The sequence below is a fragment of the Vipera berus genome, assembly GCF_964194415.1.
Source record: "Vipera berus genome assembly, chromosome: 2".
NCBI classification, from domain to species: domain Eukaryota; kingdom Metazoa; phylum Chordata; class Lepidosauria; order Squamata; family Viperidae; genus Vipera; species Vipera berus.
The window spans coordinates 16,898,509-16,919,735 of NC_138203.1; the positions used below are offsets into that span (position 1 = coordinate 16,898,509).

General features: G+C 40.0%; 2 protein-coding genes across 2 annotated transcripts in view; both read right to left on the bottom strand.

Moving 5' to 3' along the window:
• Positions 1 to 472: 472 nt before the first annotated feature.
• CPLX4 (complexin 4) lies at positions 473 to 13,437 on the bottom strand. The gene is made up of 3 exons (XM_081316929.1): positions 13,244 to 13,437; positions 10,659 to 10,746; positions 473 to 1,122 (listed from the first exon to the last, which is right to left on the bottom strand). The coding sequence occupies exons 1-3, from the start codon at positions 13,408 to 13,410 to the stop codon at positions 895 to 897; spliced, it is 483 nt and encodes a 160-aa protein (XP_081173055.1). The 5' UTR covers positions 13,411 to 13,437; the 3' UTR covers positions 473 to 894.
• Positions 13,438 to 15,858: 2,421 nt separating this feature from the next.
• The window catches only part of LMAN1 (lectin, mannose binding 1), a 29,658-nt gene continuing 24,289 nt past the window's right edge, over positions 15,859 to 21,227 (bottom strand). Inside the window, exons 12-13 of the mRNA XM_081320245.1 lie at positions 20,625 to 20,746; positions 15,859 to 19,109 (exon numbers count right to left, since the gene is read on the bottom strand). Of these exons, the coding sequence (XP_081176371.1) occupies positions 19,073 to 19,109; positions 20,625 to 20,746 (159 nt within the window). The 3' untranslated portion in view covers positions 15,859 to 19,072. The remainder of the gene's footprint in view (positions 19,110 to 20,624; positions 20,747 to 21,227) is intronic.

The window sequence follows — 21,227 nt, forward strand, 5'->3', positions numbered from 1 at the left end:
AACAAAGAAACGGAGATCTTGAGGAAGGAGGGAAACACACAACAATTAATATGTCAATGTTTGGGTAGCAACATTCCTTCCCAAAGAGAATTCTACAGAAAGGGATCTAAAAAAAATGCCGGAAATAGGTACTGGAAATATAAGTATTCATGGTTTTTGTTTTTTAATTTAAGGAAAAAAATAACTGTACAACTACAAATATGAAGTTACCTGGGAATGAACCGTATAGAATGCAGGCATAAGGATTTTTAAAAGTGCGAAGACTGTATATAATCAGATAATCAATTCACTAGTAAAAGAAAAAAATGTTTTTATTACCGTATTTGTCATTATAGTAATTTTCAGTCTATTCCTTAATTTTAATTAAACTGACTTTCACTGCTTTTAGTTCCTAGCCACAGATGGATGGATGCTCACAAAACCATACACACAGACATACACACGCATGTACAAACGCGCGTGAGCACACACACATAACACACCCCTCAGAAAAATGGTTCTTGTATCTTATAAGTAAAATGCAATCTTTGAGTGCTTGTGGAAGAATATTTTGTTCGTTATAATACTTGTTTAGCTGCATCATTTTCTGGATTTGATGCTTGAAATGTTACATATTAGTGCAAAGTATTTGCAAATGTTACTACACACAGTCTAAGTATGTGAGCGAAGGGGTATAGGAATGGATAATAATCTACAAAATTGGAATCAATTATCATCATCATGACTTCTCTCAGTGGCCATTTTTAATGTTGTCTGGAAAAAAACAAAACAAAACACCACTTCTCATAAAGAGGGAGCGTGTGATGAGTAAGCAGCAGCATCAATTGTTGCCGTTGTCCCACTAGTCATCCATTTCTATGGACACTTGTACCTAGGTCTTGTGAAATTTCTTCACTACATTACAGAACATTTTTGTTCAGCTGACTGCTTAATATCAGTGAAAGTCGCTTGGACTTTTTCTTTGATAGCATCCATGTCCATATTCTGGATGTTCTGAAGCTGTCCTAAAAGAGTATCTTTGTCTTCTTCTTCTTCTTGATCCTCTGCTACCATCTTCTGGAGGTCTTCTGGCAAGTCCACTTCATCTCCACCCAACTGAATCTGAGTCTCATCCAATTCACTCTGAGAAAGGAAGTAAAATAAAAATAAGAATCCATAAATATGGATGGGAAGCTTGTAGCTCCCTTGCTACTGTAACTACATTTTTTTTAAAAAAAATCTGTGTTAAAATTCTAAGACAAGAAAAATATAAGTTCCGCAGGCCAAATAAGACATATGAGAATGGGTGAACAGTTCTTCCTGAAGCAGCAATTATTTTCAAACTTACTTAGGAGTTCTACTACATTTAACAATCCTTGTGTCTTAATCAGCATGTGTAGAAGTTAATACTGAATGTGAATTTGTATGGGCACTCTTATGGAACGGAACAGAACAGAACAGAACAGAACAGAACAGAACAGAACAGAACAGAACAGAACAGAACAGAACAGAACAGAATAGAATAGAATAGAATAGAATAGAATGGAATGGAATGGAATAGAATAGCTTTATTGGCCAAGTGTAATTAGACATGCAAGGAATTTGCATCCAGTGCATAAGCTCTTAATGAACATGCAAAACAAAAGTAATAACAATAAGAACAAAGGATAATAATCAGAAAAATGACACCAATAGGGAAAGTAATGGAACAGATGAGAAAGATAAAAGTAATACAGCCATACTACATGGGTAATCTACTTAGACACAAGGCAGAACTGTGGAAATTAAGTGTTCGGCAGAGTGATGGCACAAGAAAAAAAAATGGTTTCTGAGCCTATTTGTTTTGGCATGCAATGCTCTATAGTGGTGTCCCAAAAGGAGTTGAAACAGTTTTATGTCCAGGATGTAAGGGGTCTGTAGACGTCTTCTCAGCCCTCTTTCTGACTCATGCAATATACAAGTCCTCAATGGAATGCAGGCTGGTTGCAATAGTTTTCTTTCTATGATCCTAACTATACTCAGGCAATTATAGAAGTACGAATGACACACTTAGTAATTCCTCTGTAGAATTAATCTGAAACATGCATTTCCATCAAAGACAATGGCAAATGTTGAAGCTTAGCAATCAGTGTTGTACTTCTCCAGATTCTGAAATGTGATGTTGCAAACACAAAAATGTACAGGGAATTGTAGTTGAAAAAGGTGGAACAAATGGATAATTTATTAGAATATTTTATAAAATGTAGTATTGGAACATTTTAATATAGAGCATTTATATTTTTATTAAGACTCTGAAACCATGTTTTATTTTAGGATTTTGTTGGCATTCTCCATTGTTCCCAGGCCTTAAAAGTAGCTTACTTTCAAGGAACTGAAATAAGATATATTCTGAGGATATCTTTTCTGTAGATCAGATCTTATAAATCTTGCCAAAGTTGGATATCCTAATCTACAGAGAAGGTATCCTAGAATATACAATTTAAGTTCCTTGAAAATAAGCTACTTTCAAGGCCTGGGGAACAATGGAGAATGCCAACAAAATCTTAAAATAAAAAATGGTTTCAGAGTCTTAATAAAAATGTAAATGCTCTATTAAAATGTTCCTCTATAAAATATTTTATATTCTATAAAATATTCTAATAAATTATCCATTCTGGGAATTGAAGTCCACAGGTTTTAAAGTTGCCAAGGCTGGATACCCCTGTTTTGGATAATTGTATTCTTAGAAATAGGGATGCGGTGGCTCAGTGGGTTAGGACGCTGAGCTTGTCGATCAGATGGTCAGCAGTTTGGCGGGTTGAATCCCGAGTGCCGTGTAACAGAGTGAGCGCCTGTTACTCGTCCCAGCTTCTGCCAACCTAGCAGTTTGAAAGCACGTAAAAAATGCAAGTAGAAAAATAGGGACCACTGCGGTGGGAAGGTAACAGCGTTCTGTGCGCCTTTGGCGTCTAGTCGTGCCGGCCACATGACCACAGAGACGTCCTCGGACAAGCGCTGGCTCTTCAGCTTTGAAACGGAGATGAGCACCTTCCACTAGAGTTGGAAACGACTAGCACGCATGTGCGGGGGAACCTTTACCTTTACTTTACCTATTCTTAGAAAAGTTAGAGGCCTTGGTAAAGAAGGAAGTTCCATATATGAAATGATACTGAGATGGGAAATGGCTGACAGTATAAGGGAGTGATATTCTATAGGACTGGAATATATATAACCTATGCTGGATGGCGGGGGTCTTTGTGGCCACTCACCTAACAGCTTGTCATTGCTCTTGGATGAAATATTAAATAACTTAATTCTTACAGCTGCTTGGGTTTTTTTGATCCCAGCTCAGAAACTAACTTGGTAAGGAATTTTTTTAAAAAAATTCAACATATTGGTGAACAAGCATACAAAAAATATTTTATATAAGTAAAACATTTTGCAAAAAATATATATATTAGGGACATGTATTTATTTATTAAATCTATTTATATGGCTGCCCTTGTCATGAATAGAGAAATGTTAAAACAATAATAACATTAGCAAAGAATGAAAAACTAACAATGGTCATCTGAAACCAAGCCCAACAAAACAATTCACCAAGACTTCTTAATGGGTGATTTAACTTCCCGGACCCCCAAAATCTGGGTGTTCAACACTTTACAAAAGTGCAGCAGAATAGAGGCCAATCTGATCTGGAAGGGGTATGCTGTTCCAGGTGGGGTTTTACAAGAAAAGTGCACAAAATGCTATGCAAATTGTTATGACAATAGAGTAGACTTGAGATGGGGGGGGGAGAAATGGGGCAAGCTCAAATTTAAAATGAGAGATTTCAAGACTGTAAAGTCAGTGGAGAATAATCTCTCTCTCTTGAGGAGAATAATCCAGAGTATACAGCAGAGGTGTCAAACTTCCAACATCATGTGACGTGTCACGACTTTTTTGCCATTGCCCGCAATGGGGTGGGCGCGGTTTCGCTATGATGCATCTGGCCCGCAGGCTGGCAGTTTGACACCCCGGGTATACAATTCCTTTCATGAACTACATCAGGACTGCCTAGTACAAAGGCCAGCTGTGTTTCTTCTTATGATTATAGGAACACTGATTATTTTAAAGCATATATTAGTTCTGCCCAGCCATGCATAAAATCTAGGTGAGAACTTAATTGCTCATGAAAAGTCTTTGCAAAGAAGGACTCTAGATTCAAAAAGACAGTGTAACATGGCAGCCAATCAAATTTCAGCCTTAAATTAGACACATTTTGATTCTATTTTTCTAACACCCCCACTTCCAGTCCACTCTCTTGTACCATTCCAAAATTGTTTCCACTACATCATATCACCAGACAACACAATTCCTGGCTATGGACAGACCAGATTCTATAGAAATGTGGGAGTGAAAATGTTCTCTTAAGTTACCAAGGTAATTTTTTATTTGATACATATGCTCAGGTGGAATATATTTCTATACCATGTAAAGGGCATAATTTGTTCAACTCTCTTGAGTTGATTCAACATCCTGAGTCTAAATGGATATCTAAATGTATTTTTACTGGCAGCCACAGAGAAGCAGTTTGACACAACTTGTTTGCCTTTGCAGTTATTTCAAATTGTAAAAACCCTGCTAGTCTAGTGTCCTCACCATCTCAATAAAGATGGTCACCAATATGATTGGAAGGAGGATGAGAAATGTCAGGAATCCATCATGGTTCCATTGACTCAGCTGGATAGATACCAAGCTTGAAAACCTACACCTTTTCTTCGTTACCTCCTTAGATGACACATCTTTGAAGATAAGTCATCTACAGAGATAAGGACTGCATGTGGATCCTAACCTTTGAAGAGAAAGATGAATTTGAAGAAGAGCCCAAAGCAATTTCATTGTCTTCATCAACTGACTAGGACAATCAGAAGGGGAAAAAAGCTAATGCGGTCCTAGGCTGCATCAACAGAGGAATAGCACCTAGTTCACATGAAATATTTAGTACCGCTGTAAACTGCCTTGGTGAGACCACACTTGGAATACAGGTACTCCTCAACTTATGACCACAACTGAGCCCAAAATTTATGTTGCTGTGAGAAATTTGTTAAGTGAGTTTTGTCCCATGTTATGATCCTTCTTGCCACATTTGTTAAGTGAATCACTGCAGTTGTTAAATTAGTTACACCTTTGTTAAGTGAATCTAGCTTTCCTATTAACTTTGCTAGTCATGAATATGAACCAGCTGCCAAGCACCTGAATTTTGATCGCGTGAGCATGGGGACGCTACAACGGCCATAAGTGTGAAAAATGGTCATAAGTCACTTTTTCAGTGGCGTTGTAACTTCGAACGGTCACTAAACGAACTGCTGTACTGCATCCAGTTTTGGTCATCACAATAGAAAAAAGATGTTGAGACTCTAAAACAGTGCTGAGAAGAGCAACAAAGATGATTAAAGGGCTGGAGGCTAAAACATAAGATGAACAGTTGTAGGAACTGGGTATGTTCAGTCTAACAAAGAGAAAGACTAGGGGTGAATATTTGAGGAACTGTCACAGAGAAGAGGGGGGGTCAACCTATTCTCCAAAGCACCTGAAGGCAGAACAAGACACAATGGGTGGAATTTAATCAAGGAGAGAACCAACCTAGAAGTAAGGAGAAATTTCCTGGTAGTGAGATTAATTAATCAAGGGAACAAGCTGTTTCCAGAGGTGGTGAGTGCTCTAAAATTGGAGGATTGGGCAACCATTTTTCCAAAATGGTACAGAGCTTCTTGAGAAGTGGGTGGCCTACTAGAAGACCTTCAAGGTCCCTTCCAACTCTGTTATTCTGGCCTAATGGCTGCAATGGGTTTTATGGGGCTTGTTAGTATTTGCTGGGCACCAGCAGTGTCAAAGTTATAGCTGCCCTTTCATTTAAAATACTGTATATCTAACGGCCAGATGTTCCAAGCTAAGTTGTGCTATAAATTAAGGTTACCTACAGCTGCCTTCCCTAACCTGGTGTCCTACAGATGTATTGGACCATATTTCCCACCAAGCCCACCTGCACGTGGAGAACGGGATGGAGAGAAGAATTACTCAGAGACCCTTTAAGAAGTTGTAAGATTCCACTGAAAGCAGCTGATATCTGCCTTTGTATCTTCAAAGTGCGGTTTGGAAATACACACTAGAAAGATACAGCTATAAGTAATCCTTATGACCATTCGTTTAAAGATGGTTCAAAGTTATACTGGCACTGAAAAAGCTATGGCTGTTGCACCACCCTCATTGTCATGTGGTGGCAATTCAGGTAACTAGCTCAGTTTTATGGCCGTTGCAGCATCTTGCAATCACACCATCCTGATTTGCACCTATCCCAGCTGGCTTTCAACAAGCAAAAAATATGGGGGAAACTGTATTCCTTTAATGATGACTTGCCTAATGACTGCATTTACAATGGTTGCGGCATCCTGTGGTCATACGATCATGATTTGTAACCTTCCCAGCCAGCTTTCAACAAACCGGATTTACTTAAAAGTGCAGTGACTGGCTTAAACAATCACACCTCTTAGCAACAGAAATTGTGCTCATAAGTTAAGGACTATCTGTAGTTAAAGGTGCTGATAAGTTAAGGACTATCTGTAGTTAGCCAAGCTATTCAGTTCTTGAAGGCATCCCTTTTCATGCAGTGAACGTGAATTTTCATTCTCTCTCTCTCTCTCTCTCTCTCTTCCTCATTCTCAATTACCTCTGTTCTTCTTTATTGAGGTGCAGTTATATCTTCTGTTACTAATTCTTTTAGTGTAGAATTCAGGAATATAATTTCTAGCAGTTAAAGCCATTTGACTAGTTGGGGACAACCATGAGTTTTGGACATAATCCTCTCATATTTGACCAGATGCACATGTCCAACAGCAGCACCTCTTTAAAGCCACGTTCCCTACTCTGCAAAAAGATGCAGTTGCTTTAAAGAGCTCCTATACTCCTGCTTCTTGCGTGTCAAAGCATTTCTTCTGAATCATTTCTGGAGGATGCGCAGCTCTGTTTGATAGCAGATATTTCCCACCATTCCCAATCAAAGGAGGAAAAAAAAGTGATTGGATCAGCATGGTAACCATCACTCCAGAACAAGCTAAATGATTCATGGGTGAAAACATCTTCCCAATGACAAATCTTTCCTGACAGTCCCATTAATAGGATTTAATGGGCTCATTACAGACATGTTTTGTCATGTAAGATGGCCTTTAATACCCTTAAGCTTTACATCTTGCACTTTTCTATGGCTTCATATTATGGCTTTGTAAGTACCTCTTGAAACATCTGTGCAAAACAGGCATTGTTGTAACCACAGCATGTTGTCTCCATTTTTAGCAAAATCGACTTATTATATTCCTCCAGGAAATTCAAGATAGGATTATGGGAACAAATCCATTTTATCTCCACAGTAATCTGAGGTAAGGAATCTAGCCTTAGGTATCCCCGGTTCAAGAGCTACTCACTACAGATAGTCCTCAATTTACAACAGTTTATTTAGTGACCGGTTGGAGTTATGACACTGGAAAAAGTGACTTATGACTGTTTTTCACACTTAGGGCCATTGTAGCATCTCCGTGGTCCCGTGATCAAAATTCAGACATTTGGCAACTGAATAAAAGAGTTCACCTCAACATTCATGAAGAACTATAAATCCATTTGCATATAGAAAGTGGGATAGGGGACTGGAGGCTAAAACATACAAAGAACGGTTACAGGAAGTGGGTATGTCTAGTTTAATGAAAAGAAGGACTAGTGGTAATGTGATAGCAGTGTTTTAATATCTCAGCGGTTGCCACAAAGAAGGGAGGTCAACCAATTCTCCAAAGCACCTGAAGGCAGGACAAGAAGCAATGGATGGAAACTAACCAAGGAGAGAAGCAACCTGGAATTAAGGAAAAACTTTCTAATAGTGAGGACCATTAACCAGTGGAACAGCTTGCCTTCAGAAGTTGCTCCAACACTGGAGGTTTTTAAGAAGAGATTGGACAACCATTTGTCTGAAATGGTACAGAGTTTCTTGAGCAGTGGGTTGGACTAGAAGACCTCCAAGGTCCCTTCCAACTCTTGTTATTGTTATAAATGGATCAGGAGAGTGGTTCTCAACCTGTGGTCCGCAGACCCCTGGGGGGTCTGTGATATCATCGCAGGGGCTCTGAAAAAGATTGAAAAAATGTTATGATTTTAATCTTGAGTTAAGTCTTGACCATGACCCGTGGGCACAAAAGGTATTTAAAGGGGCTCTGTGATGAAGAAAGCCACTGGACTGGAAAAATGGAAATGTTCCTAGGAAGCTAAAGACTGTATATAAAATGGAGATTTTGAGGAAGAGAGAAAGACAAAAAGGAAAGGCAGAGGATTAAGGATGACCTTTGGATCAACAGGAGAAGTTGGAAAGAGCTGGAGGCTCCATGAAAAAAGCATCACCAAAAAGAGGGGGTCACTACCTGAGAATTTTACCCTTCTGTGTAATTTAATGGGGTTAATTTCCAAGCTTCTTTGCCAGAAAACAATTCAGCCTTTTGGCCAGGATTGCTACCCAGCAGACGTTTGAGTAGAAAAGATGGTAATAAGGGAACGAAAGAAAAAATGGGGGCGGGGGAGAAGAGGGGCTCCATCTCCTTTTGACTCTAACAAGAGAGTCCAATAGCAAATGTCTTCCCATTTCAGTCCTTAATCATGCCAGCCTTTGGCTAAAAGCATCTTCATGAAGTTCGAATGTGCAATAATTGGAATCATTTTTATAATTTTTGAGATATATATAACCCAGAAGCTCAAGGCAGTGCATGTAATGCTCCTGTTGTGATTCAGGGTCAGCCTGTGGGTTCGGCAGTTGGGTCGGACGACTCAAAGGAGGAGGAGGGGGGTGTTGAAGACCTTGCTGAGGGGGTTGAAGATCTTGCTGATGAGAGCCCTCAGCCAGGCCCCTCCCACTTGGTCACCACGGAGACCCAGCTGTGTGAGCCTGACAGCGTGGATGAAGATGACCCACAGCTGGCCCTGTTCAAGGACGCCCGACGCAGTCAATTAGGAGTAAACAGAGGAAGGCAATGGGGCTTCTTGGAAGGAGGCAGAGAGAAGCCATGCCCTGAACTCTATATAAGGGGAATGTGTGGGGAGGGCTAGTTTGCTGAAGGCAACCGCTTGGATAGTTTGTGTTTCTTAAAGCTCCTGTTTCTTGGTTCGTGTCTTGTTTGTTTTTGTAGCTATAAATTTGGCAGGCGTAATTCCAGCCTCTTGCCGTTTGTAAAGGGGTTGTCCCTGCCTTTTCTGCAGGGCCGGTAGCAGGCTGGTACAGAACAGCTCCATACTTTAATTTTTTTTTTAACCTGTGAGGTAAGTTGGACTGAGTTTGGCAGAAAGTCAATCAGAATACAGCTGGAAGGGACCCTGGAGGTCTTCTAGTTCAACCCCCTGCTCAACCCTCCAGGAGTCCAGGGTGTCAAGCTGCCAGCCTGCGGGCTGGACATGTCATCTGGAAGCCGCACCTACCGCATTGCTGGTAATGGCAAAACCGTCCTGATACGTTACACGAGGTCACATGACGTCGCGAGTTTGACTATTACAGTTCATGACCAGTCTTTTCTTAAAAACCTCCAATGGTGAAGCACCCACAACGTCTGAAGGCAAGCTGTTCCACTGGTTAATTGTCCTCACTGTTAGGAAGCGTCTCCTTAATTCCAGGTTGCTTCTCTCCTGGATTAGTTTCCATCCATTCAAGTAACCCAGCTCTAGGCATTCTTGGCTGAGGGTGGATCTGAACCCCCCAGCTTTATTATCACAAGCAGTCCTCAACTTACAATCATTAACCCAGTGACTGTTCAGAGTTACAACAGTGCTGAAAAAAGTACCTTATAGCTAGTCCTCACACTTATGACTTTGCATCATTCCTCACAGTCACGTGATCAAAATTTGGGCTCTTGGCAACTGGGATGTACTTACAATGGTTGCAGCATCCTGGGGTCAGGTGATCGCCATCTTTCAAGCCAGCTTCCAACAAGCAAAGTGAGTGGGGGAAGCCAGATTCACTTAAAATGACCATGTGACTCACTTAATGACTGCAACAAAAAAGCCTGTAAAAACAGGTGCTAATCCCTTAACAACCACGTCACATAGCAATAAAACTTCCAATCTGAATTGTGGTTGTAACTGGAGGACATGATTCTCTTAACAACTACAGCGATTCATTTAACAATTGTGGCAAATAAGATTGTAAAATTGGGCAACTTGTTTAACAGCCACCTTGATTAGTAACAGAAATTCTGGTCCTAATTGCAGTTATAAGTCAAGGTCTACCTGTACATCATTCTGACTGGACTTGTGGCTTTATTTCCATTTCTATCTCTATGGCACGGATTTTTGCAATACAAATAAAATGCTCTTTAAAGTCCTTCCTGAAAGGATATTTAATCTGAGTGTTGGCTGGCACATTCAGCATGTTACATATCGTGTAAAATTTCGGGGTCACTGAGAAAGGGCAGAAAAGGTAAATACCAAAACAGGTACATCACTGTTTCTCAAACATGGCAAACTACTAAGATGTGTGGACTTCAACTCCCAGAATTGCCCATGCTGGCAAGGGAATTCTGGGAGTTGAAGTCCACACATCTTAAAGTTGCCAAGTCTGAGAACCACTGAGTTATATGAATGTTATGTGTTCTCGAGTACATGGATGTAAGAAACGGTATTTTTGAGAGAGGTCTTGCCTTTGGAAGTCTGTATTTCTCTCGCAAGTGAACCCGCAAAACAGCTCGTCCAGCCTTCTTTTGCATATAAGCTGCGTCTCTTTCCATCCTGAAGGCACAAATGGGAGGTTTTGTAAGAATCAACTGAGCAGGTCCGGCTAAACATCAGGCTGAAGGACACTCTTAAGGAGCATCCAGAAACAACTGGCGTTGTGGTGTCTTCTGGATTCATGCATCTGGTTAGAAGACCCATAGAAGAAGACCCCTCAAAATCTGGACGTTGATTTATTTATATTGACTTATATGGCTGCCTGCCTTGTCAATGTGTTTATGAGTGGCTAACCATTAAAATATAATATAAATTGTATTTATCTAAATACTATTCCCGACTAACTGACAGAATACAGATAGTCCTCGACTTACAACAGTTCATTTAGTGACCATTCAAAGTTGCGAAACTAAAAGCAGAGAACAAAACTGTTGTTCCTTCTTATGATAGAAAGCAAGTTTTCTTTCCATTGGAACGTCCATTTGACCTGAGTTTAGAATGCTGGGGGGGGGGGGGAATGTGTGGAACCAGTTCTAATATTTATGGCTTTCTGAGTGAGTTAATGAATGAGTTTATTAACTGAAATGAATCATAATGACAAATCTATGGTTTTAAAAATCACACTCATGTTGTCTGCTCCAGTTGTGTTTTAACTGAGCCATTAGTTTTATGGCTAATAGTTAGAGCAGGAGCCAGTTTGGTCTAGTGCAGGGGTAGGCAACCATGGCTCTTTTATGACTTGTGGACTTCAACTCCCAGAATTCCTAAGCCAGCATGGCTCATCTTAGAAACCTTTCCCTTTCCCCTCAGCACGGCTGCCTCAGGAATTCTGGGAGTTGAAGTCCATCAGTCATAAAAGAGCCAAGGTTGCCTACCCCTGGTCTAGTGGTTAGTGCATCAGGCTAAAAACTAGGAGACTCTGTGTGTGTGTGTGTGTGTGTGTGTGTGTGTGTGTGTGTATGCGTGTACACACACACACAAATTTACAGCATTTCATTATGTATAATTTGAGACCTTCTTAAACCATTTGCCTTTTGTATGTTTTTGAAGGGGATACTTTGATGACCTTGCTATGGTTTGAACACTGACAATGTAGTTGTTACAGGAAACAGGACTACTAGGGGTTTGTTACAGGAAACAGGACTACCAGGCTATGAACTTGAGTCATCTTGCAACCTTTTATGGGTGATTTAATGTCTGAAAAATTCAACCAGGCTCAAGGTTGACTCAGCCTTCCATCCTTCCGAGGTAGGTAAAATGAGGACCCAGATTGTTGGGGGCAATAAGCTGACTTTGTAATAATGCCGCTTGAGATGGGGCCGAAAGCCCTAATAAGCAGGCATATACATAGAATGAAGGCTATTGCTAAGCACATTGATTTGTGCTTTGATTGTAAGCCGCCCTGAGTCTTCGGAGAAGGGCGGAATATAAATGGGATTAAAATAAATAAAAATCAGGTGTCTGGGAGGACCTCTTCAGACTAACCAGTTTTATTAAAAGGCATAAGCAAAACATGCTAATCTGAAAATATGATACTTGATTGATTCCCTCACTATTAAAATCAAATACCCATAGTAGAAACAAGGTAACTTCATTAAAGATATTGAATGAATCCAGATCTTGAAAGATACAGATTTACTTTGCTCCCTGCATACATTTTTCATTTTCCCATGCAAGAAAGAGCTTTCCCTTAAAATTTCCTGTGGCTCAAGGTCCATCTTGTGAAAAGGACTCCTACTAAATATAACCCTGGTCGGACAAATTCCAGAGATCATTAACCTCTCACCTCTAATCATCTTACATTGTAGCTTTAGCTAAGCATTATGTAATTGATCATTAGTGAAATGATGTCCTAGAGACTTGAAATTCAATTATTTTTGTAGCTACAATAGCAGCAATATATTTTCATTTTATTTCATATGGCTTTACTGGTTGAGTACTAATACTAATATTACTACTAATAGTTTAATACTAATATTGCAAATTTCCTAATATTATTTAAAATGCTGATTTTGTAGATGGTTTCCTACGTCATTATATAAACCTCAGAATAAAAACATTTTAAAGGAAGAGCACAGTACTTTTAGACTTTAAGAGGCAGATTCATGTTACCTTTGTCATTATTTCTTTATGTATGTTTTAAAATAGAGTAAATCTAACTTTATTGGATTTAACTAGCTTACACAAAACAAACTTTAAAATTCCAACCAATGCAGGAAAATAAAAATCCTGAAATGTATTTGATTCAGATGGACAGTAAAGAAGCCTTTGAAGCTCCGTACATAAACAAGCTTGTAACTGTGGTTATATTTAGGAAATACCTTGGGTGTATTAAGTATTTCTCTTTCCTCAACCTAGAAGTCTGGAAGAGGAACGTTCAAAGGAAAGGATCCCATTTCCATGGAGATACTATGATTAGACATGCTTCTGGAGAATAAGTAGTGGTACAGCCTTAACTCACAGGCATTAAAGCATCTACCTCCCTGGATTTCTGGTCTTGTGAATTTAAACAATCTAAATCAGTTTACACACTGAAAACATAGGAAGATGCACTTACTTCTCCTCTATCACTTGCTTTTGATATTCCTCATATTCTTCCCTGGTCATTCCAGCTGCTGCAGCTGGGTCAGTTGGAGCAGCATCCTCCTTCTTTTCTTCGCCCCCTCCAGAAAGTCCCAGATTTTTAACCTGGTTAGTCAGCATAGTTTTCATTAGGAAAGCCATGTTCTCCCCTTTTTCTTTTCACCTGGCCAAATGGAAAAAATAAAGCCACGCCACCAGGAAACCCGAAGGAAAAAGAATGAACCAATGAAATTTCAACGGCCCCGAGCAGCTCTTCTAGGGCACAGTATTAGGGAAAACTCATATGCCAGAAAGAGTTCGTCAACTCTAATCTGGATTATGGTGGTGTACTCCTTAGCAGCCAGAAGCAGATGGTTCAGATTAACCAAAGGGGGGGGGGGGAGAGAATCATTAGATTTTGTATTTACTTTTTGTATTAATGCCTTAAGCTAATTTTTATTCTTTCAAGAGATGTGGAGGGGTGGGTGGGCCGGAGATGGTGGGGAGAGATGAGAAATATAGAGATCTGATTTGTTTTTCCTTTGTTCTCATACATTCAGGCATAAAATAAGCCATTAATGGCTCCATTGTTCGAATTCTAATGGCTGGATGCGGTTGACTTATGTGAATTTTGTGGAACAGGTCAACAATAAATCAGGTTAGAGAAAGATCAGAGATTTCAATGTTTCTGGAAGGAGCAGCAAGCTTCTTTAAATGAGAACCAATCCTTCCATTCGTGGATATTGTATCCATTGGCATTGGATTTCCCTCCAGTATTTTTTTTCCAGACTAAGTGGTGATTAGAAATTTATGCTAGAACGAGGCTCTATAGCTCTCTATAGTTGTGGTTTCTAAAGATTTAGCACATTTTCTTGTTGTTAGTTGCGAAGTCGTGTCTGACCCATCGTGACCCCATGGACAACATTCTTCCAGGCCTTCCTGTCCTCTACCATCTTCTGGAGTCCATTTAAGCTCACGCCTTCTGCTTCAGTGACTCCATCCAGCCACCTCATTCTCTGTCGTCCCCTTCTTCTCTTGCCCTCAATCTTTCCCAGCATTAGGCTCTTCTCCAGTGAGTCCTTCCTTCTCATTAGGTGGCTAAAGTATTTGAGTTTCAACTTCAGGATCTGGCAACAGCTACAAATCTCTCAGGTTTTATGGCAATCACTTCCAGGTTACCATTATTCTCCAGGTCAGATCAAGAGCATCCTTTATCCTGTCAAACTCAAGTGGCTGTCTTCTTCAGACTGATTGATCTGCAAGCTAGCCAATCCTACTTTAACCTACACTGTTAAATGGGTGGGTGTGGTTTATTTAGTCTGGGATCTTGTGCAAACTTTGAAGACTGAATGATTGAAAAATGGTTCATCTTCAGTAATCATGGCACAGGAACAGCTACTCAGATGGGTTCAAGGCAAGGCATCAAAGGAGAGAGATGTGAAACAGACCATTGTATGACCCAGTACTCATAAACAGGGATTTTAAGTTTGTAGTTGAAAATAGAGAAATGAAACAGATTTCAATCAAATCAAAATTTAATTGAAAGCAGGACACGTACAGAAAAAATATAGCATTGAGAGCACTGTGTCAAAAAAGATGGTGGCAACAACCTCTCTTAATCTGAACACCAGCATGGCCCAGATAATAATGTACTATTAAACTAAATGTAAGTTAACTAACTGAATTACTGTATTTTTATGTTGAGTGAGTCTATTGGTCACCATTACAACAGGCCACAAAGAAGAAGTCAGCCTTGGCTGATCCTTTTAATGCACTTCAGTACCAAATTAAAACAAATCCACTCCTTAGCATAACAATTTATTAGCAGGAGAGGTCTTTCATTTGGAAATGACTAAAATAATCACAGAGCAGCTTTGAGTCTGCCTTATTGGACTGGATGTTTGTGTACTTAAAAAAAGAATCACCTTGCAATTTCTACCAATACACACTGCATATTATCACATAGAGCATAAATAACCAACTTTTCTGGGCCAAAAAGATACCTTTGGAATTTTGAGAGCACAACATAAGCACACCGGCATCTCTAACCAATATTGGAGGGCAGCCAATTACAAAATATCCACTTATTGGGTGGCACACTGATAAAATTATCCCTTGGCAATTTTCTAGCCCCAGAGAATTTCTACTAGTACCCCTGTTCACTTTTAAGGATATTTTGAGTAAGGAGGAAGTGGGCATATTTCCAGGCAAAACACTTGATGTAGCTATTTGTATTTCTTTACTTTCTACTAATTCTGGAATCCAGAAGCATTCTCTTAATTAAAAATGAAAGTTGGCACTGTTGCAGCATATCAACTTCCCATTGTTTTTAATTGAGCTGATCTAAATTGCCCCTCAGCTAGATATATCACATGCCAGCATATGTAGAAACCCTCAGCCTGAAGAAATCAAATCTCAGTTGGATTTTTTTTTCCAGAATCGTGGTAGAATGTTACCATCCTTTAATTTGTAGGAGGGGGATTAGACATAGAATAATCTAGACTAAGTTAATGGTCTTCCTTTCGTCATCAGCACACGCCATTGCAAAATTACCGTATAAAAATCACCAAACGTTTTCCTAAGAATAACTTCAAATAAAAGTCAATCAAATCAAATCAATTTTTGATTTATTTAGATGTTTTAATTTGGAAACAACAGAACAACAGAGTTGGAAGGGATCTTGGAGGTCTTCTAGTCCAACCCCCTGATCAAGCAGGAGATCCTATGCCATTTCAGACGAATGACTGTCCAATCTCTTCTTAAAAACCTCCAGTGTTGGAGCACTCATAATTTCTAAAGGCAATCTGCTGCACTCATTAATTGTAATTGTCAAGAAATTTCTCCTCAGTTCTAGGTTAATTCTCTCCTTAATTAGTTGGAACAATCCTTTGCTTCTCATTCTGCCTTCAGGTGCTTTGGAGAATAGGTTGACTCCCCCCTCTTGTTTGTGGCAGCCCCCTAAATATTGGAAAACTGCTATCATGTCATCCCTAGTCATTCTTTTCATTAAACTAGACATACCCAGTTCCTGCAACCGTTTATGTTTTAGCTTCTAGTCCCCTAATCATCTTTGTTGCCCTTCTCTGTATTTTCTCAACATATTTTCAACACACAAACAGAACAGTGCTCTTCAAAAACATACAGTAATTGGCAATTACATTTCCAAAGTTTCTATAAAAAACTGCATCTCACCAGTGGATGAACTGTACTTCCAGTTAGAGAATTCTGCAATTATTGGCATTTGTGTGATGTGTGTGCACGCAGAGACACTTTTGGCTTGTCCCGGCTCCTAGCATCTGCCTGGACATGTCCCTGCAGTTTTCTTGGCAAGAATTTTTTTAGAACTGGTTTGCCATTGTCTCCTCCTTCTTCAGGGTGACTGGCACAAAATCACCAGATTGGATCAGTACCCAAGGAAAGATTAGAAGTCAAAGTCTCTTGGTTTCTAGCCTGATGCCTTATAGCAGGAGTGTCAAACTGCCGGTCCATGGGCCGGATGCGTCACAAGGAAGCCGCACCCAACCCAGCTCTGGCAAGGGGAAAAAAGTCACGATACATTATGACATGTGACGCGGCGAGTTTGTCACCCCTGCCTTATAGCAATAGCAATAAGACTTATTTCCAACTCTAGGGGTCGGTGCTCATCTCCATTTCAAAGCCGAAGAGCCAGCGCTTGTCCGAGGACGTTTCCGTGGTCATGTGGCCGGCATGACTAGGCGCCAAAGGCACACAGAACGCTGTTACCTTCCCACTGTAGTGGTCCCTATTCTTCTACTTGCATTTTTACGAACTGCTAGGTTGGCAAAAGCTGGGACAAGTAACAGGCGCTCACTCTGTTATGCAGCACTCGGGATTCGACCCGCCAAACTGCCGACCTTCTGATCGACAAGCTCAGCGTCCCAACCCACTGAGCCACCGCGTCCATACACGGAACTATACATGTGTGAAAATGCAAGTTATGTTGTAATAACCTTTCACAAGTACGTGCATTTCATGTATTTGTGAGGACTTCAGGGACCTTATATTGAAATCTGTCCACTTGCTGGGGAACTACCGGTAATTACTGTTGGGATATTAACTCAAGTCTAACAACGTTTCTGAGTACAGCTTTACTGTATTTTACCCTCTGAACGCAAGATACAATACCACCGATTGCTTCAATATTTTAATTCTCAGCTGGGTAGATTCACGTTGTGTTGAAAGAAAATATAGATGTTTATCTACAAGATTGGCATCATGATCCAAGCATATTCCAAAGAAAAATAATGCAACAGAATCCACTTTTTTCTGCACAAAAGCAAGCAGTGTCTTCTTTCATGAAAACTCTAATCGCACAGACCCTTGATTTACTACACCACTTTTACAACATACATTTGGTTTCAATTTGTCCAAGGCACCTGTAAAAATATTTGCTGGTGTGAAATAGAATGATTTGAGTTGAGAAAAATAAGTCTGCTTATTTGTCCTCAACTGTGAGTTGTAGGAAGGTATTCTTTAGTTGCTTGTTTTTCAAAACTTGGTGGAAAACGTCCTGTTTATAAATCCTAACAAAACGCTGCCAATATCTTTAAAGGGAGAGAATTGCATAGATTTGTTCTGTTTCTCAAAACTGCAAACAATGCCTTCAAAATATGTAATACTGGATACAGTGAACATTGCTCACCTTTTAATATTTTAAGTTCAGAGGAATCTGAGCACTTGGCAATATGGGAAAGCTATTCTATTAGGATTTCTACGTACGTAAAAATGAAGTTTCAAGTCAATACTATACAGGCAAAATGCAAGGCAGAGTAAAATCACATTTGCTGTTCTGGAACAACCTTAAGAAGGATTACATAATTAGTGGCTAAGACTTAAGAATACTTGAGATGAAAAACAATACTGGTTCAACAAAAGCAGAACAAGCCTGAGTTATTTTTTTTTAACAATGCCATCAGTGTGTACACACAATATCCCTGGCTTTGGAGAGGACCACACCACTTTGAAGAACACAATGCAAGGTTGGTTTGATTTTTAACATTCAATGATACATTTTGAAGATCACTGCTGTCTCATATTCTCCCAAGTCAGATGACTTTCAAGATCATGCAAGCTAGGATCTCTTCGTTGAAGAGAGTTTAAAAAACACTTTTACAAAAGTTATGATCGATGTGAATACAATGAATACAAATAACTGTATCAAAACACGCTAAAAAGAGCTCGTTTCCGCCTACCCTTTTCTATACAGAAAAATTTCATCATTAAGAATTGAGCTGTTCTACAAACTTCCTCATTCCATACTTCAACAGGGCTATTTTTTTTAAGTTGAATTGGCAATATCTAACTCGGCTCATCTAATGCTGTCCACAAGGTTACATGATTTTTATTTTTATTTTGTAAACTCTTATAGCTCTAAAAGGGGAATGCGGTTTCAGAACCTCAATGCCTGCTTGCCTGCCTGCTTCCCCTCTTCTCTTAGACATACAACAAATATTATACAGCAAGACTTTCTGCCTTCCATGATCTCCCCAAATAAGAATGTAAAAATAAGTGTGAGAAATACTCCTGGGCCAAGACCTTACTTGGGATGTATTTTGACAATGAAGTAAAGGGTTCCCCCCCATCGACCCATCTCTCCTGGATACTCAAAGACAGAATGTACCTCTTTTCTGCCTTGGAATCTGTCCATTTTATAACATCGCAATCCATAATTCACGGTACTTGATTAAAAAAGAACTCAATAATTTAAAATACTGAAGCATTTTCAACACTAAGGATCCCTTCCCTCCTCTCCAACTAGTGCAATGCTTTCCATGCACCTCTGGAATGCACAACAGAGAGGCCATCAAAAGAACTTCTTGGCTGCTGCTTCTTGTTGACTCCTGCAGAGAACAACAGACAGATAAATCCATTAGCTCAACTGACTTTAGAAAGCTTTTTGTCTGTCTCAATAAGGCAGTGACTCTTTCAGAACCAGAAAATGCTCTGAATTCGGAGGAGGAGGCCGGGCAGCCCCTCCATAAGCTTCTTGGGCTGAACGTGGCCTTTTTAGTACTTTAATCTGAAATAATTAAGCTCACTACAGTCTTCCAAGGCCTCCGAACCAACTTAGGCTATCTACTGAAATAAGATTAACAATTACTTCAGATCACAGTGAAGTGGCTGACAGAAGCCGAGCCACTCAGACCAATATTATTTCCCACAAAATACCTTGTAGTGAGAAACTAATAATTAGACTGCTGTAGAAGGCTAAGAGCACAGCGGTTCACATGGGTAGGACGCTGGGTTGGAGGTTAGCAAGCCTGCGTTCGAGACCTGAGTGCTGCTGTAGAACAGGGTGAGCTCCTGTCCTTCGTTCCAGCTCCTGCCGGGGACATGAAAAGAGCTCCCAACTGGGTGCCCCCTGGACAACAGCTAATGCTTTCAACCCGGAAGCACCTCGATGCTTAAGACACGAGTGCGATGCGACAAAGAAGGAACACACTCTATCTGCTTTATGTTACAGAAGGGAAATAACTCACAAAAGGGATAGGAAAAGATGGTGCTTAATTTTTCCCTGCAGGTGTTTGCAAAAACTCATTTGGTTGCCGGTGGAAGAGAGTATTTGTAGCTGAGGGATGAATTGTGGGGTCCTTGGTGCTCCCAGAGCTTGATTTGTTTTCTTGCAGATGTTTTATTATACAACTAAGTTACCTACTTGGGTAATGAAGTATCTGTAAGAAAACAGCCAAGCTCAGAGAGCACCAAGGACCCCACAGATCTTGCATTACACATTTCTACTGCAATCTCTCCTCAAGGAGTGCTAGGCAACTTATTTAATATTTTGTCCTCTCGGTTTTATCCACATAACAATATTATAGTGAAAGCTATGTTAAGAAAGATTTGCTTCATCACCAGGTCTTTTACCCAGACCCCCTTGGATCCAATGTCAGCTTATTCAGTTCAACCCTCCCCAATCCGGAGCCCCTCCCAACTTTGACTCCATATTTAAGACTCAAGAAAGGAGAGGAGGGGAGGGAGAAATGCAAACACTTATTGCATTTCCATGACAGCAAAAGACTGGGCTCAAAATCTTGTCTACCCTGTCCCTTTTTCTATACCCTTCTGAATGCCAATTTCAAAAACACAGCTGAAGCGTGCAAGATCTTTTTTTAAAAAAACAAAAAACAAACAAACGCACTTTTGAAAATTCCTAAAAAAAAATTATATAGCAAAAACTCCACAAACATAATGGCAAAAGTACGTTTGTGCCGAGGACCAGCATCTTAAATCCACTGGTGTCTCTGTGTGTTTCTTAAAATTTAGTTTTATGTGCCTCGTAAATTTTTAGTGTTTGCCCAGAACGGACAGGTTCATTTCTGAGCCAGTCTGCAACATGTGCCCAAGTCGACACTTACCTGTACATGATGTAACCAATAAAGAGTAGCGTCTGGATTGCTACAAATATAAAGAAGTGTGTTGTGGATAAACATGATGGAAACTGTGGCAACTCTGGACATTTAGGTTTTTCATTCGATGGCTGAAAAACAAACAAGACGACGATACGATTTTTCAACAAGCCAAACCTATGAGTGTACTCAAAATCATTTTGATGGCTGTGCACGCATGCTTTAAAAACATGTCGTGTGTGTTTGTGTGTTTTAAAAACCCCATGAAAAAAAAGCCCAGGCGGTACTTTTGGAGTACCACTGTATTGTATTTATTTATTTTTATCCCTTTATTATTGTTACAAATAACTCACAGGTGGCGAACGTACCTAATATTTTGTTCCTCTTCCTATTTTCCACATGAAAACCGTTTGAGGTGGGTTGGGCTGAGAGTGAGTGACTGGCCCAGTCACCCAGCCGGTTCTTATGCCTAAGGCAGGACTAGAACTCACAGGTCCCTGGTCTCTAGCCTGGTGCTTTAATCATAAGACCAAGCTGGTTTAAACTGTGCACTGTAAACTATACACTAGTGCAGGGGTAGGCAACCTTGGTTCTTTTATCACTCATGGACTT